Here is a 16,552-nt window from a genome sequence, read left to right on the forward strand (position 1 = left end):
CATCTTAGATTCCACCTTAAATGAAGTGGAAAAAGTCATGACGAAACTGTATTAAATGAAAATGCTTGAGCGTAAATCAACACTAATGGTTTGTGACAAAACGACGACAAATCAACGTCCGAGTACATGTCGTGGATGGCCACGTACTCTAACACCCTGTTGCTTATTTAGGAAATAAAATCACTGAAGGAGTAAGAAACGAGGAAAAAATAAGAATCAGAACAAAACCTAAAAAAAAAATATGTTAGCCTCTAAAACTGACTGCTGACACACCAGAAAAATGCTTCCGAAAGCGTGTTTGTAGTGTTGCATCTTGTAAATGTGAGACCTGGACTCTGTGACATAAAGAACTGAAAAACGGAATACTTTTGAAATGTGTTGTTAAAGGCACATCGAAAAAAGTCAAAGGGACTAATAAGATAACAAACGACGAAATCAATAAAATAATGCTGGCTAGAAGGAGTTTGTTGATTATCTGTTTAGGTGCAATGGACATATATATATATCATAATAAAAATACCAGAGGAAGTCCACGACTGAAGCTCGAGAATCAAACTACGAGAGATGCCTGCTGCTACATCCACACAGAGGTGGCAAAATCATGGGATAGCGGTATGCACTTTCACATATGGCGGTAGTACGGCATACACGAGGTATGAAGCGGCAGTTTATTGGCCGAGCTGTCGATTGTATTCAGGTGATTCACATGAAAAGGTTTCCAGCTTGATTATAGCCGCACCAAGGAAATCAACTTTGAACGCTGATTAGAAGGAGGAGATAGACATATAGGACATTCCATTTCATAAATCGTTAGACAGTTCAACATTTGGAGATCCACAGCGTCAAGAGTATGCTGGGAGAACCTCTCACCACAGACAAGGCAGTGGCCGACGGCTTTCATTTAGAGGCCGAGAGCAGCGGCGTTTGTCAGCGCTAAGAGGCGAGGAACACTACGCGAAACAACCGCAAAAACCAATGTGAGACGTACGATAAACGTATCCGTAAGGACAGTGCAGCGAAATTACGTAAATGGGCTATGACAGAAGGTGACCAAAGTGAGTGCAACTGCATAACAGCACGACTTTCCCAGTAGCCTCTCTCCTGGTCTCGTGATCACAATGGTTGGACCCTAGATGACTGATTGGATGAGTCCCGACTAAAGTGGTAAGATCTGATTGTAGAGTTCGAGGATGGTGCAGACCCCGACAAAGTCATGGCCCTAGTTGTCAACAAGACACAGTGCAAGCTGGTGCTAGCTTCATACTGGTGTGGACTGTGTTTACATGGAGTAGACTGGGTCCTCTGGTCCAATAGAGCCGATCATTGACTGGTAATGGTTATGTTTGGCTGCGTTGAAACAATACACGATCCGGCTGTAACTATGAGATAAGTATTTGTTCACTAAGTATCAAAAAATCTGATTACCACATGAAGCTACAACAATTCCAAAACTTTTCTGTGCCTAACGCAATTTATAGATTTCCCCTCGTTTTGCAAATTTGCCAATATCGTACGTTCAACCTCATTTGTATGGTGAAATTTTTTTAGTTGGTATACTCTGCCAAAGAGGACGGTGCCGTCTGTAAGTACGGTTTGTTTTTCGCTATGGCAAGTACTGGTACAGGTATCAATCAAAATGTTGCAGCCCGGGAAAACTCCAAGTTTCTGTTGTGGAAGCATGATTTTTAATATTGCAACATCCATGAATGCAATGCTTACCATATGGCCACTCTAATCGATGGTCAAAATTTTGTTCACATGATGATGAACAAGGCATAAGATATGAAACATTGCCAGGACCAAGGCTTAGTGGAGCAGGTGGGAAAGAAATAGAAAAGGGCTAGCCCGTGTAATCGATTTGGTGATTATCTGTGGATGACTTAGATCATACTGAAGTTGACAAACAAGATGACAAGTACATGGGTAACTTTTGCGCCATTGTAAAGCACCTCCCAATAAAATTCAGTCTTAATGTCTCCTGTTTCCTAGGTTTACCTTACTGCATCTATGTGGGGGAATTTCTGTGGGGTTTATGCATTCATACAACAGAACTACCGTTTAGCTGTATATTCTCATTGTGCAGCTCATAATTTCTGCAAAATACATCCATTTTTCGTTATTGAGGGTCCCAGTTGAAGCAAAAAAGTTTCTTAGTTTCTTTATTGTCTGTTCGAAAGGCAAATTAACTGTTTGTCACAATTTATAATTACAAACTGACTATGCCTCCTCTGTGTTTCCGAACAAAATACAGTTCTGTGGATTTGGCTCCACCTAACTCCCTGGAGCCAGAACTAAACACTGAAATGACCAACACTTGGTGAGAGCTGATTTCCAAATCAGAAGCCTACTTCTCGCCGCTACACTGTTGTCGTCGATGGCGTATAGACAATAGCATGAATCGGCCAACTCCCGTCCATGGGATCTGTGCACAGTGATCCCTGGGTTTCCTTAAACAGTTATTCTCCAGGAAGAACCATGCTGTCCCGTTATAACTCGTGACCGGATACAGGCATCGGCTGGCGATAAGACCAGCGACCTCTTACTGTTGCCTGGCGAGATATCTGTTGGTCTGTAGCTCTTGGTGCGCCTTCTGAAAATATTGCATGGCTGCTATGGACTGCATGAGTGTTGCATTCTGTGGCTTACACGGTACAACCATAATTCATGCAGCCGCTGCCCGCCCTTCCCCCCCGCCAGTGCCTCTAGGCAACAGCAGGTCCTGGAGGCCTCAACCATGTTGGAGCATTCACTATTCTGGTGGGGACTGGATCCACTTTTATTCATATGGGATGAGAGATGTGACGAATTGTGGTTGGTCACAGGAGGTGTTGGGTGGGGGAAGCGGCAGATGGTGCAAAGAGAGTCGCATTACAGGCGTTTGGAATGGAACAAGAAGTTATGGCACCCTTTAGTGGTTTGGATCCAAGATGGGTCCATACTTCATGGATATGCCAGCAACAACAGCCGATTCACAGCAGCGGGAATTCGAACATTGCCGGCCCAGTCAAATTGAAAATAAAGGCAAGCTGTCCACACATGCAATAAAAACCTACACCATCCATTGATCCAAGTAGGTATGGGGCTGTTCTGAGAGTATACTAGGGAAAATGGTGATCTGTGTGGTTGGCCATATGGATTGATGAAATTAAATTGAGCAGCAAGAATCTCAGAATTCTGCTGATGATAATTGGGGCATATGTCAGTGACCAAGGCTTCTGGGACGCGTTTAAGGGTAAATAACCATGCTACAATCTTGATCGTCTTCACTGAGGTTATGAACCACATGAAAAACACAAAGCAGAACCTACTGCTCACATTCAAAACCAGAAGCCACACTGATCCAAGGAATGGGCAAGCAAAGTCCAAATGAAGAAACGACCAATGACCACCCATAGGAGGCCATGGAAAATACTGACAGGGGGGCATAGATTGCTTGTTTTGACATGCGAGGCACTCTTTCACCATCCTCGCATTAAGTGTCTCCATACCCTTCCAGTCAATGTATTGCTAGGAGAGTCAAAATGACTTCCCAATGACCATCATGGAGATGCCAAAGAACGTTATGCCATAGGGTTCTGGGAATGAGCACCAGAGTGCGGCCCATCATGATCTTTATCAGCACAATGCGATGCAAAAATTAAAACTTTTGCTGCATGTTACAGAAGGCTTGGAGGTCTGGGTACATGAGACATTACTCTGTCTGCAGGCCATCCTTCTGTTGTATAATGCAAAACCTCCTGGAGGACACAGCCTGTCACCGTGTGTTATCCCACAAGGCGTGCACCCATTGGAAGATGAGTCTTTGATGATGGCAGTCTCACTCTCCTCATGAAATTCTGGTTTCTGACTGACTTGCAATCGCGATAGGATATTGGCATTGGCATGGAAGGCGTTAGGGTGATATTGGATACCACGGGCATATCCTGAGAGAAACAGAACCCACAGTGGCAGCTGGTGCACTGTGTGAGTTGGTATTGTTAGGTAGGTATTGATGATGAATACTTGAAGAGACGCATTAGAGGTTTATGATCTGTCATAAGTGTGAAACGATGGCTATAGATGTAGTCTGGAAGCGTTTGCTGCCAATGATGATGACCACAGCCTCCTTTTCTATGTGGTTGTAGTTCCTCTATCCTTTAGTATGTGTCTTGAATACAAATGCAGTGGGTCACTCCACGCCATTCTCAATATGGGACAAATTGTGGCAGTCAGCATTAGCCACTATTACCAATGGTTTCATTGGATTGTACGCCACGAGACAAGTAGGTGAAAGAGGGCCTTCATCAGGTTTTGGAACGCCTTATTACATTGGGATGGCCACTTCCAGAGAACTCTGTTACAGAGCGAGTGGTGCCACAATCGCTGAAGCATTGGGCATGAATGGTCGATACCAGTTCGGCTGACTTAAGACAGACTTCAACTGGGATGCATCTATCAAGGCCAGTAAATTTTCCATGGCAGGCACACAATGTGGTGTAAGACACATGCCTGATGTCCTAAGGATGTGTCCTAAATATTCAATCTCATGGACAAAAATTAATATTTGCCAAGATTGCAACGAAGGTAAGCTGCTGTGAATGTGGAGAAGAGCAACATCAGCTGTATTCTTTCCAACAACCAGAAAATCGTAAAGGTAGCTCACGATCCCTGAGACGTCCTTCAAGAATTGCTCTTAGTAACTCCAAAAAATTGATGTAACACTGACGATGCCAAACGGAAGCTGTGTATACTGGAGCAATCCAAAAGGAGTGGTTATGGTGGTTATGATTACAGTCTCCTGGGAGCTGTTATGCAGTGCGAGGTGGAGATAAGCATCATGGAGGTCATTTTTGGCAAATACCATAGAGCCGGCGAGATGGAAACAGTGTCCTGAAACATGGGATTGGGATGTCTGGTGACTACAGGTTGGGCATTCACAGTGCCCTGGAAGTTACCACAAATGCAGCCAACATCTGATGATTTCTCCACAGTCAAAATGGAAGGTCTCATTGGCTATCTGTTACTGGGATGAGGACGCCACCATCCGGAAGGTGTTGCAAGTCCTGTTGAACCTTATCCTGGTATTCAAACTCGACGCTACAGGCCTTAAACAATTGTGGAGCTGCAGTAGGTATATGGGTTATATGTGACTGGAACCCCAGAATGCTCACTGGCAGAACACTGGTCCTAATTTAACCAAGATGTTGGTGATGCAGGGAGAGGCCCGGGGCTTGGACTGTATCAGAGGTGGTGCAGATCTCAAGCCCCAAGGCATGGAATAAGTCTAGGCTGGACAGGTTAGAGACCCCATGGGCCACAACCATCATAATCCAAGGTGGAGCTACTATGGCGCCATAGTAGCATCTGCTATGGAAATATCATGTAACAGATACGTCTTGTAACAGAAATGGTGTTGTTACTAAAAGTACATAACTTTGTTGTGAAGGGGTGCCTGGAGGAGACTTAATGGTTTGTGTAGCCCAGTCGGTTACTGTAGCTGATGACGCAGTGTCCGTCAGGAAAGTGTCTGGCTTGCTTTACAACTTGACTTGTATAGACAGCAAGTGAGTGGACTGCAGGAGGATAGCCTGTACCAGTGTCGCTTCTGTAAAATATGGTTGGGAAGAATATTCCTTGGTGTCGCCCAGATATAGAAGTGGAGGTGTGGCAGATTTCAGCTTTGTGGGCACACTAACTCCTAGTTACACAGTTCGCCTTGTGGAAATGGCATTGGGGACTTTTAAAAACTTGGGCAACAACCAATGTGGCAAAACTTCCAACTCGGAATAGATGGCAAATACCAGAGTTGGGTCTTCGATAAAAGCTGCTGCTATGGCAGACTGCTCAGAAGCCTGAATGACAGGAAGTCATGAGATGAGCAATGGATCTTTGAGGTTCAGGAGATTCTGCTGGAGGTTTTCATCGGGAGTGTGAGCTAAACTAATGTCACAGATGAGAGCTGATGCACAAGGGAGCTGGCATTGTGGCACATGGTGACCAGCATTCCTGAGAGAGACTCTGGAGCCTAGCTATTGATTTCGGAATGTAGATTCTGACAGCTAAAGAACTTGCATTGAGCCGCAGCAATGTGTGTCTGAGCATTGAAGTTTTATGTGGCTTTCATGTGTTCATGGCTGGACTATGGGTGCATGGTTTAAGCATTGGCGAGGCCTTCTGAATTGAAGAGAATTGACACTGTCCACTTTGAGGGGCTCCAGTTGGTCACAGGTCACTATAGGACCAGCCCCATACCCGGCTTTTGTGTTCAGGCTGGGGAATCTACTTATCGTCCACCAGTAGTTCCCCCTAGTGAATCAGGTGCGCAAGTTCCTCACAGCTCCAACTTCACCCATACACTATAATGTTGTATAGACAGCAAGTGAGTGGACTGCAGGAGGATAGCCTGTACCAGAGTCGCTTCTGTAAAATATGGTTGGGAAGAATATTCCTTGGTGTCGCCCAATCACGAGTCCATATATATAAAAGTGGAGATGTGGCAGATTGCAGCTTTGTGGGCACACTAACTCCTAGTAACACAGTTTGCCTTGTGGAAAAGACATTGGGGACTTTTAAAGACTTGGGCAACAACCAATGTGGCAAAGCTTCCAATTCGGAATAGATGGCAAATACCAGAGTTGGGTCTTCGATAAAAGCTGCTGCTATGGCAGACTGCTCAGAAGCCGGAATGACAGGAAGTCATGAGATGAGCAATGGATCTTTGAGGTTCAGGAGATTCTGCTGGAGGTTCTCATCAGGAGTGTGAGCTAAAATCATGTCATAGATGAGAGCTGATGCACAAGGGAGCTGGCATTGTGGCACATTGGGACCAGCATTCCTGGGAGAGACTCCGGAGCCTAGCTATTGATTTCGGAGTGCAGATTCTGACTGCTAAAGAACTTGCCTTGAACCGCAGAAATGTGTGTCTGAGCATTGAAGTTTTATGTGGCTTTCATGTGTTCATGGCTGGATTATGGGTGCATGGTTTATGCATTGGCGAGGCCCTGTGATTTGAAGAGAATTGACACTGTCCACCTTGAGGGGCTCCAGTTGGCCACAGGTCGCTATAGGACCAGTCCCATACCCAGCCTATGTGTTCAGGCTGGGGAATCACTTCTTATCGTCCACCAGCAGTTCCCCTAGTGCATCAGGTGTGCAAGTTCCTCACAGCTCCAACTTGTCCCATACACTATAATGTTGCTCATCCCCCTCATTTCCAACCGTTTAAGAGCCACAATGCCATTTGGAACCCACGTGCACCATGTGCTGGGGTCTCTCAGTGCAGAGCCAGTACCGCCCCAAATCCAGGGTTTTAACTGCCTGCTGCCCTGGTTACTGGAGAGACCCAGAATGATTTTAGATTTGGGGCGCTACAAGAGAGATTACACTCCTGCTTCCGTTTTTAATGACATATTTTCTGTCATTTTACCTGGGCACCACAACAATATAGGGGTTTTTAATGCATGGATCGCTACAAGGGGATTCTGTTGGTTGCTCTGTTGTTTTGCCAGATCTTGTCCGCAACATCAGACTGCCTTAAGCGTTTACTGTCTTTGATGCAGAATTTTATGCGATCTTGTGGTCATTGGAGTAGGTGAGACATTATTCCAGTGATAAATTTCTTGTCTCTTCCGATTCTCTAAGTGCCCTTCACTCTGTGATACGTTTGTACTCAGCAGGGAAGCTATTCCCGCCTCCATTTACAACGACTGGGAATTTAGGTGTCTTTTTGCTGGGTGCCAGGACACTTTGGAACTGCAAGGAACGAAAGGACACATCTGGCAGCCAAGAAGATTGTCTCTATTCTCAAGTATTACAGTGTTCCATCCCCCTGTATGCTATCACCTCGCTGTTGAGCCTAAGAGTCTTGCATCGGTGGGAGGGTGAGTGGCTGGAAGAGATTGTGGTCCACATAAAAATCTGTGTTCTGGAGAACAGATGTAGCGTAGGTACATAGGAAACACGACAGAACGCAAAAGACACCTGCTACATTCCAATTGGTAATGTATGCCAAAGTTAAGAAGAATCAGGATACTTGTATAGAATTCTTCGACCTAGAAAAATTGTTCTACAGCGTAAAATGATTAGAAATACTCAGTAATTTGGGTAACATATAATATATATGCGAACGAAAAAGAAGCTATAAGATCGGAAGACTGTGAGAAAAGAGGTCGGCTTAATGAGGGTGTAAGGTAGTGAAACGGTGTTTCTCCCCCGCTGTCTAATCTGTACATTTAGGAAACCGTAATGAAAATAAAAGACAAGTGCAGGAGTTGGATTAACATTCACTGTTATAAAGTGTCATCTACATCTACATCTACATCTACATCTATACTCCGCGAGCCACCTTACGGTGTGTGGCGGAGGGTACTTATTGTACCACTATCTGATCCCCCCTTCCCTGTTCCATTCACGAATTGTGCGTGGGAAGAACGACTGCTTGTAAGTCTCCGTATTTGCTCTAATTTCTCGGATCTTTTCGTTGTGATCATTACGCGAGATATATGTGGGCGGTAGTAATATGTTGCCCATCTCTTCCCGGAATGTGCTCTCTCGTAATTTCGATAATAAACCTCTCCGTATTGCGTAACGCCTTTCTTGAAGTGTCCGCCACTGGAGCTTGTTCAGCATCTCCGTAACGCTCTCGCGCTGACTAAATGTCCCCATGACGAATCGCGCTGCTTTTCGCTGGATCATGTCTATCTCTTCTATTAATCCAACCTGGTAAGGGTCCCATACTGATGAGCAATACTCAAGAATCGGACGAACAAGCGTTTTGTAAGCTACTTCTTTCGTCGATGAGTCACATTTTCTTAGAATTCTTCCTATGAATCTCAACCTGGCGCCTGCTTTTCCCACTATTTGTTTTATGTGATCATTCCACTTCAGATCGCTCCGGATAGTAACTCCTAAGTATTTTACGGTCGTTACCGCTTCCAATGATTTACCACCTATGGCATAATCGTACTGGAATGGATTTCTGCCCCTATGTATGCGCATTATATTACATTTATCTACGTTTAGGGAAAGCTGCCAGCTGTCGCACCATGCATTAATCCTCTGCAGGTCTTCCTGGAGTACGTACGAGTCTTCTGATGTTGCTACTTTCTTGTAGACAACCGTGTCATCTGCAAATAGCCTCACGGAGCTACCGATGTTGTCAACTAAGTCATTTATGTATATTGTAAACAATAAAGGTCCTATCACGCTTCCTTGCGGTACTCCCGAAATTACCTCTACATCTGCAAATTTTGAACCGTTAAGAATGACATGTTGTGTTCTTTCTTCTAGGAAATCCTGAATCCAATCACAAACCTGGTCCGATATTCCGTAAGCTCGTATTTTTTTCATTAAACGTAAGTGCGGAACCGTATCAAATGCCTTCCTGAAGTCCAGGAATACGGCATCAATCTGCTCGCCAGTGTCTACGGCACTGTGAATTTCTTGGGCAAATAGGGCGAGCTGAGTTTCACATGATCTCTGTTTGCGGAATCCATGTTGGTTATGATGAAGGAGATTTGTATTATCTAAGAACGTCATAATACGAGAACACAAAACATGTTCCATTATTCTACAACAGATTGACGTAAGCGAAATAGGCCTATAATTATTCGCATCTGATTTATGACCCTTCTTGAAAATGGGAACGACCTGCGCTTTCTTCCAGTCGCTAGGTACTTTTACGTTCTTCCAGCGATCTACGATAAATTGCTGATAGAAAGGGGGCAAGTTCTTTAGCATAATCACTGTAGAATCTTAAGGGTATCTCGTCTGGTCCGGATGCTTTTCCGCTACTAAGTGATAGCAGTTGTTTTTCAATTCCGATATCGTTTATTTCAATATTTTCCATTTTGGCGTCCGTGCGACGGCTGAAGTCAGGGACCGTGTTACGATTTTCCGCAGTGAAACAGTTTCGGAACACTGAATTCAGTATTTCTGCCTTTCTTCGGTCGTCCTCTGTTTCGGTGCCATCGTGGTCAACGAGTGACTGAATAGGGGATTTAGATCCGCTTACCGATTTTACATATGACCAAAACTTTTTAGGGTTCTTGTTTAGATTGTTTGCCAATGTTTTATGTTCGAATTCGTTGAATGCTTCTCTCATTGCTCTCTTTACGCTCTTTTTCGCTTCGTTCAGCTTTTCCTTATCAGCTATGATTCGACTACTCTTAAACCTATGATGAAGCTTTCTTTGTTTCCGTAGTACCTTTCGTACATGATTGTTATACCACGGTGGATCTTTCCCCTCGCTTTGGACCTTAGTCGGTACGAACTTATCTAAGGCGTACTGGACGATGTTTCTGAATTTTTTCCATTTTTGTTCCACGTCCTCTTCCTCAGAAATGAACGTTTGATGGTGGTCACTCAGATATTCTGCGATTTGTGCCCTATCACTCTTGTTAAGCAAATATATTTTCCTTCCTTTCTTGGCATTTTTATTACACTTGTAGTCATTGATGCAACCACTGACTTATGATCACTGATACCCTCTTCTACATGGAGAAGATTCGCTGAAAACATGTCAGTGAAGATCAGGAAGAATTACAAGGTCTGTGGTATGGAATGGGGAGTCAAATGAATGCAAATATGTACTGAGTGTAAACAAATGAAAGATGAACGTAATGAAGAATACCGGAAATGAGATTAGCGTTAAACTCAACGTCGAAGTCTGGGATCACAAAATAGATGAAGTGAAGGAATTTTGCTTCCTTGAAAGCAAAACTACGGATGAAGGACAAAGTAAGGCGGATTTAAGAGGCAGACTGGCAGAGGGAAAGATGGATTTCCTCCGTCGAAGATGTCTACTACAATCAAACATAAGGATAGTATTTCTAAGATTTTTCGTCCTGAGTACAGTCGTGTATGAATTTTAAACATTGAACGTGAGATACCAAGTTCTACTCTGAAGGTAAGAGGTTGGCACAGGGAGGAAGTCGCAACAGTGCATCAGACTAGGCAGAAGGCATATGACACACATTGAACAGGTACATGAGATGCTCAAATGTCACTGACATTAGACTTGCAATGTATTTCCTACAACAACTAACTCCCAATATTTGGCATGTAAGTTATGAGTCGCCTGTCTGTAACCACTGGGTAACTCAACCAAACCATCCTGTGTTCCAGAAATAAGCATCACATGATATGGCAGTACAGCATGTAAACAGCCGAAAACCTACTCTGGGGAAATGGATGGAATACATGGATTTCACTCATGTTTTAATGCAACACTTTACCATGGTATTTGTCTTATCAAAATGAAACACACCATCATATGAACTCTTTAGAAAATGGCACCCCACACAAAACCCAGAGAACTCAAATTGGATGTTACAAATGTGGAGAACCTCAAATTATTAAAATAATTAATTCATACAATCAAATGTATTGAATGCTTTGACATTACGAATAAAAATAATTTGGTTTCCAGACGAATATTCCAATCTTTGTATTAGTGAATACCTCAGAGCATCGAAACAGAATTTGTTTTTCTGTAAATACCTTGTGTGATTTGACTAATGCCTTTGTGCTATTTAGCCTGCTATTAGCAATTATAAAATCAGTAACTCATCAGTTAACCAGCTCACTCACAGAAAGTTTCTGTGGCTTCAGAATAAGGAGTTACATTTTTGTATAGCCTAGCGTCCCCTTATGCTTCCAATTTGTGGTAACAATCTGCACACAGCAGGCGTTAATATGGTGTGAAATTAAATTAATGCTTACAGACAACACCAACGTGGTTACTAAAAATTTATGATCTACAGACATCTATTACTTCCCATTCCTGAATGACATTTTGTTTACCATGCGGTTCCTTTCAAACAATGTACAAATCAACTACATACTGATACGAAAATGTAGACAAACTTGTAGCTACTTTCTGTAACGTATTATTACAGAAAGGATATAGCAGTAATTCGATGGACATTCACTCAGATAACAATTGTAATAGGGAACATTACATATCTCACACTTTGAAGAGGTAACTCGACGAGATTTGGTTTATTATTGATTTAGTAATGTCACTAACAAGAAAATCACAAAGCTACTGGTATAGTTGCAGCATGTGCCACGTAACTGGTTCTTAAGGGCATACCTGTCTTCCTAAAATAACCATTATAACCATTATTACCAAGGAAAGAGAAACTAGTACATTGTTCAAAATAAATTCAAGGAATATGTGCTACAAGTTGTCTTTATAGATGGGAATAGTTAACACTCCTTCAAAATTTACTTTTTGTCTCATGTGAACGGTTCTATGGAACTGTGTTTTACATTAAAGCAAACGTTCAGCTGAACCACAATGATGACATCCACTATTAATTTAAAAATTCTGCCATTGATGAAAGGACATGTTGGAAGCTAATGTACAATAATTTTGAACCCACACCTCACTGAATTTAAAAAGATAAGAAACAGGGATATAACATAGCACAGGCATTACAATTTCTGATGGGTACCTCCTGAGATGATTACCATTATCAGAATCATGTGTTTAATTGCTTATATAAGTATTGTGAACGTGAGAAGGTATTTCTGTAGTCAATATAATTTTATGAAAGGCAGTGTACAATGTACTACTGTAATCCTGGAAGACATGTTAAATATCTGTATACCATAACTACTTATGTAATATAGATGCTTAGTTTCGTCTGTTCATGTGTTATATTGATCTAGACGGGACAACTAAACCTTTACGAAAATATTATTAATACGTTTCACAAAATGGGTATGATTATCACTCTAAAGCTCTACCAACATGTATGTAACACATATGTAAACTGTATTCCAACTCATACCGCCTATAAAGTAATGGATATAGAAACTCAATGATGTTACAGATTTCATACATAATAATCAAATGACTAAACGGTGACCCAAATCAGTCATTAACTCAAGAAATAAGCCTAGCAGAATGAGATAAGTTTGCACTGCATCAATTTCTTGAACCATGAAAAGTTCCTGGAAGTAATGGAAAATAATGACACTTACTCGGATTGTCAGTTCCTAAGTGGTAGACTGTGAGTTCAGGATCGAATCCTGAAAAGCAAATTTATAAAATATTTAATGAAAATATTGAATATGTTTTTCATTACCTAGTAAAACTGGTTATTCATTATCATATACAACCTTGTGTCAATTGATACAAGTAAATTCTTTACCTGTACTGGCGTGAGAGTCAATATAGTCGGCAGCTGTGAGTACTGCGACAAAAGTGCAGATGAACCAACTAACGCTTCTGCAGAACATCATGTTAGGACAATGCTGTCAGGCCAAATAAACAACTGCTGGAGCATCTGTAATTTTATGAGTAAATATAGCTCCACAATTCATTTACTTTCAACAAATTGGATACAAAAATCAACAAATCTAAATTAATACTATAACCTAATTTGGATTACGACGGTTAATGGGGAAACCACACTAGGTGGTTCTAAAAATCCAATTTTTATTGTATAAATCGTTAAGTTAACTATCCAATAATACTCGGTCAAAATTTCAAAGAGAAATTCGCATTCATTTAGATTTTGTGAACATAGACAAGACTTACAGAATGAAATTATTCCGATATATGAAAATTTATCACGGGATGAATTACTGGAGAAATGTTTTGGTGGCTACACACAAAACGCGAATGAAACTTTTAATTCCACTATTTGGCGATTATCTCCCAGACACTTGCACTCCGGACTAAAAGTGGTTGATTTGGCATCGTATTTAGCAGCTGGCTTATTCAATGAAGGAAATTCATCCCTTCTGAGGTCATGAACGGAGCAGGAATTGTAGGAGACATGTAAAGCTTCAATTATGCCGAACAAATGGACAACAAGCGCGTGCGCCGACAGAGTCGACGTAGTTCACTGAATCGAAGGAAAGTCGGAAAGTTCGGAAAGTGCTGCTGCAAGCGCAAAACGAGGCCTGAGAGGAAGAAGAATGATTACTCAATGGCACTGGAATCGCAGATTAATAGGCAAGCATTTTATATTATTGTCGACTTCCTTGAATTTCCAGTTTCCAAGAATTTATTTTTCAAACGCGTTCATCTCGGAATGACTTTTTTCACATTTGCGTGCAGTCTACCTCAAAAAGCATTTAATCGATCATTATTAAAAGTGATAGTATGATTATGTATAAAGTTACGAATTATATGAACCAACTTATAAGGAAATATCATGATTTTAAGGGTATTTTTCTTAGCTTAACCGGAGAAAAGTCGTGAAGATCGAAGTAAATTGTTCCAACTCCTGCACAATTTTTAGTTTTCATTATTTTCACCTGCATTGAGGTTCATATTCTTAGAAAATAAGTTATTAATGTAAAATCAAATCCTTCCTGATTTCAGATGAAAATCAGAATAACTACACTGCACGTAATTGGAGAACTATACCCACAACCTTCAGCGGATATCACAGACCAACTTTGTTATTTTTGGCAGAAATTAATCAAAAAATTCACAAAAACTCACGGACTTCGAACATGATCAGACGATTGGACGTCACTTGTATAATACGTCTGTACGCGAGATTTCCACAATCTTGCACATCCCTAAGTCCACTATTTGCCATGTGATAGTGAGATGGAAACGTGAAGCGACACATACAGCACAAAAGCGTACAGGCCGACCTCGTGTGTTGACTGACAGAGACTACCGACAGTTGAAGAGGGTCGTAATGTGTTATAAGCAGACATCTATCCAGACCATCATACAGGAATTCCAAACTGCATCTGGATCCTCTGTAACTACTATGCCAGTTAGGCGGGAGGTGAGAAAACTGGGATTTCATGGTCGAGCGGCTGCTCGTAAGCCACACATCACGCAGACAGATGCCAAAAAAAGCTGCGCTTGCTGTAAGAAGCGTAAACATTAGACGACTGAACAGTGGAAGAACGTTGTGTGGATTGACTATCACGGTACACAATGTGGCGAACCGATGGCAGGTGTAGTTATCGAGAATGGCAAGTGAACGTCATTGCCAGCGTGTGTAGTGCGAACAGTAAAATTTGGATGCGGTGCTGATATGGTGTGGTCGTGTTTTTCATGGAGGGAGCTTGCACCCCTTGTTTTTTATGTGGCACTATCACAGCACGCGCCTATATTGATATTTTAAGCATCTCATTGCTTCTCACTGTTGAAAAGCAATTCGGGGATGGCGATTGCAACTTTCAACACGATCGAGCACCTTTTCATAATGCAAGGTTTAGGGCGGAGTGGTTAGACGACTGTAACATCCCTGTAGTGGACTGTCCTGCACAGTCCTGACCTTTGTCCTATGGAACACCTTTTGGATGTTTTGGAACGCCGACATCATGCCAGGAATCACCGAAAGACATCGATATCTCTCTTCAGTGCAGCACTCCATGAAGAATGTACTGCCATTCCCCAAGAAGCCTTCCACGAATCTGATTGAACGTATGCCTGCGAGAGTGGAAGCTGTCATCAAGGCAAAAGGTGGCCAACATCATATTGTATTCCAGCATTACCGATGCAGAGGCCACAAACTTGTAAGTTATTTTCAGCCAGGTGACCGTATACTTTTGATCACATTGTGTATTTTCAAGGGCAAAAGCTTACATGAGTCATCTGGCATATATTAACAGAAAATCTGGCACTCCCTCATACATTACTCACTCACTATCTTTATCTACAACAAAACATTTGCACAGCAATAAACAGAATGTTACCAGTTTAATGTGTAGTGGTAAAGTCAAAACTAATTCACAACAATTGTACACATCGAACCAGTTTTGGAAGTGCACTGTGTCAAGAATGCGAGAGAAGAGCACTGGCAGGGAAACCAACCTTCTGGTACATTTTGAAAATTACGGAATCCACGAGGTCTTGTCCAGGCTGGACTTTATGGACGTTCCTCAGTCTGTTGGTGAAGTACTGGTGCAGGAAAGAGAGAAGAAAGTAGCGCGCGTTTAGAGAAAGCTGGTTTCTGGTACCAGAGAGCAGAGAAGGGAACAGTCGACAAAGTGCGGTCAGCTACGACAGAAGGCTGCAAATACAGGAGCGTCTGCTCTGCATGGTGACTGCGTCACAAGAGGGCGACACTTCAGAGTCCTCTGCTCCACAGGATGCGCCCAGTGGCAACATGTGACCCTTTTCTCAAGCTTCCCAGCTGACTGTTGGGTACATTCAGCAGAGGACTGAAATTGTAACCTGTCAGTGGATTTTTCTAGATGGAACCCCGTATGCTATGGAAGGTTCTACATCTACATCTACGTGATTACTCTGCAACTCACAATAAAGTGCATGGAAGAGGGTTCAATGAACCACCTTCAAGCTGTCTCTCTACCGTTCCACTCTCGAATGGCCACGGAAAAAACCAGTACTTATATATTTCTGTGTGAGCCCTGATTTCTCTTGTTTTATCGTGGTGATCATTTCTCCGTATGTAGGTGAGTGCCAACAGAATGTTTTCGCAATCCGAGGGAAAAAATGGTGATTGAAATTTCATAAGAAGATCCCATTGCGACGAAAAACACCTTTGTTTTAATGATTGCCACTCGAATTCACATATCATTTCTGTGGCAGAATCTCCCCTATTTGGCGATAATATAAAACGAGCAG

At 42.3% G+C, this 16,552-nt stretch overlaps 1 protein-coding gene across 1 annotated transcript in view; it reads right to left on the minus strand.

The window, feature by feature from the left end:
• LOC126108750 (ankyrin-3-like) overlaps positions 1-16,552 on the minus strand; it is a 67,211-nt gene that overhangs the window by 35,713 nt on the left and 14,946 nt on the right. Inside the window, exons 2-3 of the mRNA XM_049914094.1 lie at positions 13,140-13,274; positions 12,970-13,017 (exon numbers count right to left, since the gene is read on the minus strand). Coding sequence (XP_049770051.1) covers positions 12,970-13,017; positions 13,140-13,230 — 139 coding nt within the window. The 5' untranslated portion in view covers positions 13,231-13,274. The remainder of the gene's footprint in view (positions 1-12,969; positions 13,018-13,139; positions 13,275-16,552) is intronic.

This window comes from Schistocerca cancellata, chromosome 11 (assembly GCF_023864275.1).
Source record: "Schistocerca cancellata isolate TAMUIC-IGC-003103 chromosome 11, iqSchCanc2.1, whole genome shotgun sequence".
NCBI classification, from domain to species: Eukaryota; Metazoa; Arthropoda; class Insecta; order Orthoptera; family Acrididae; genus Schistocerca; species Schistocerca cancellata.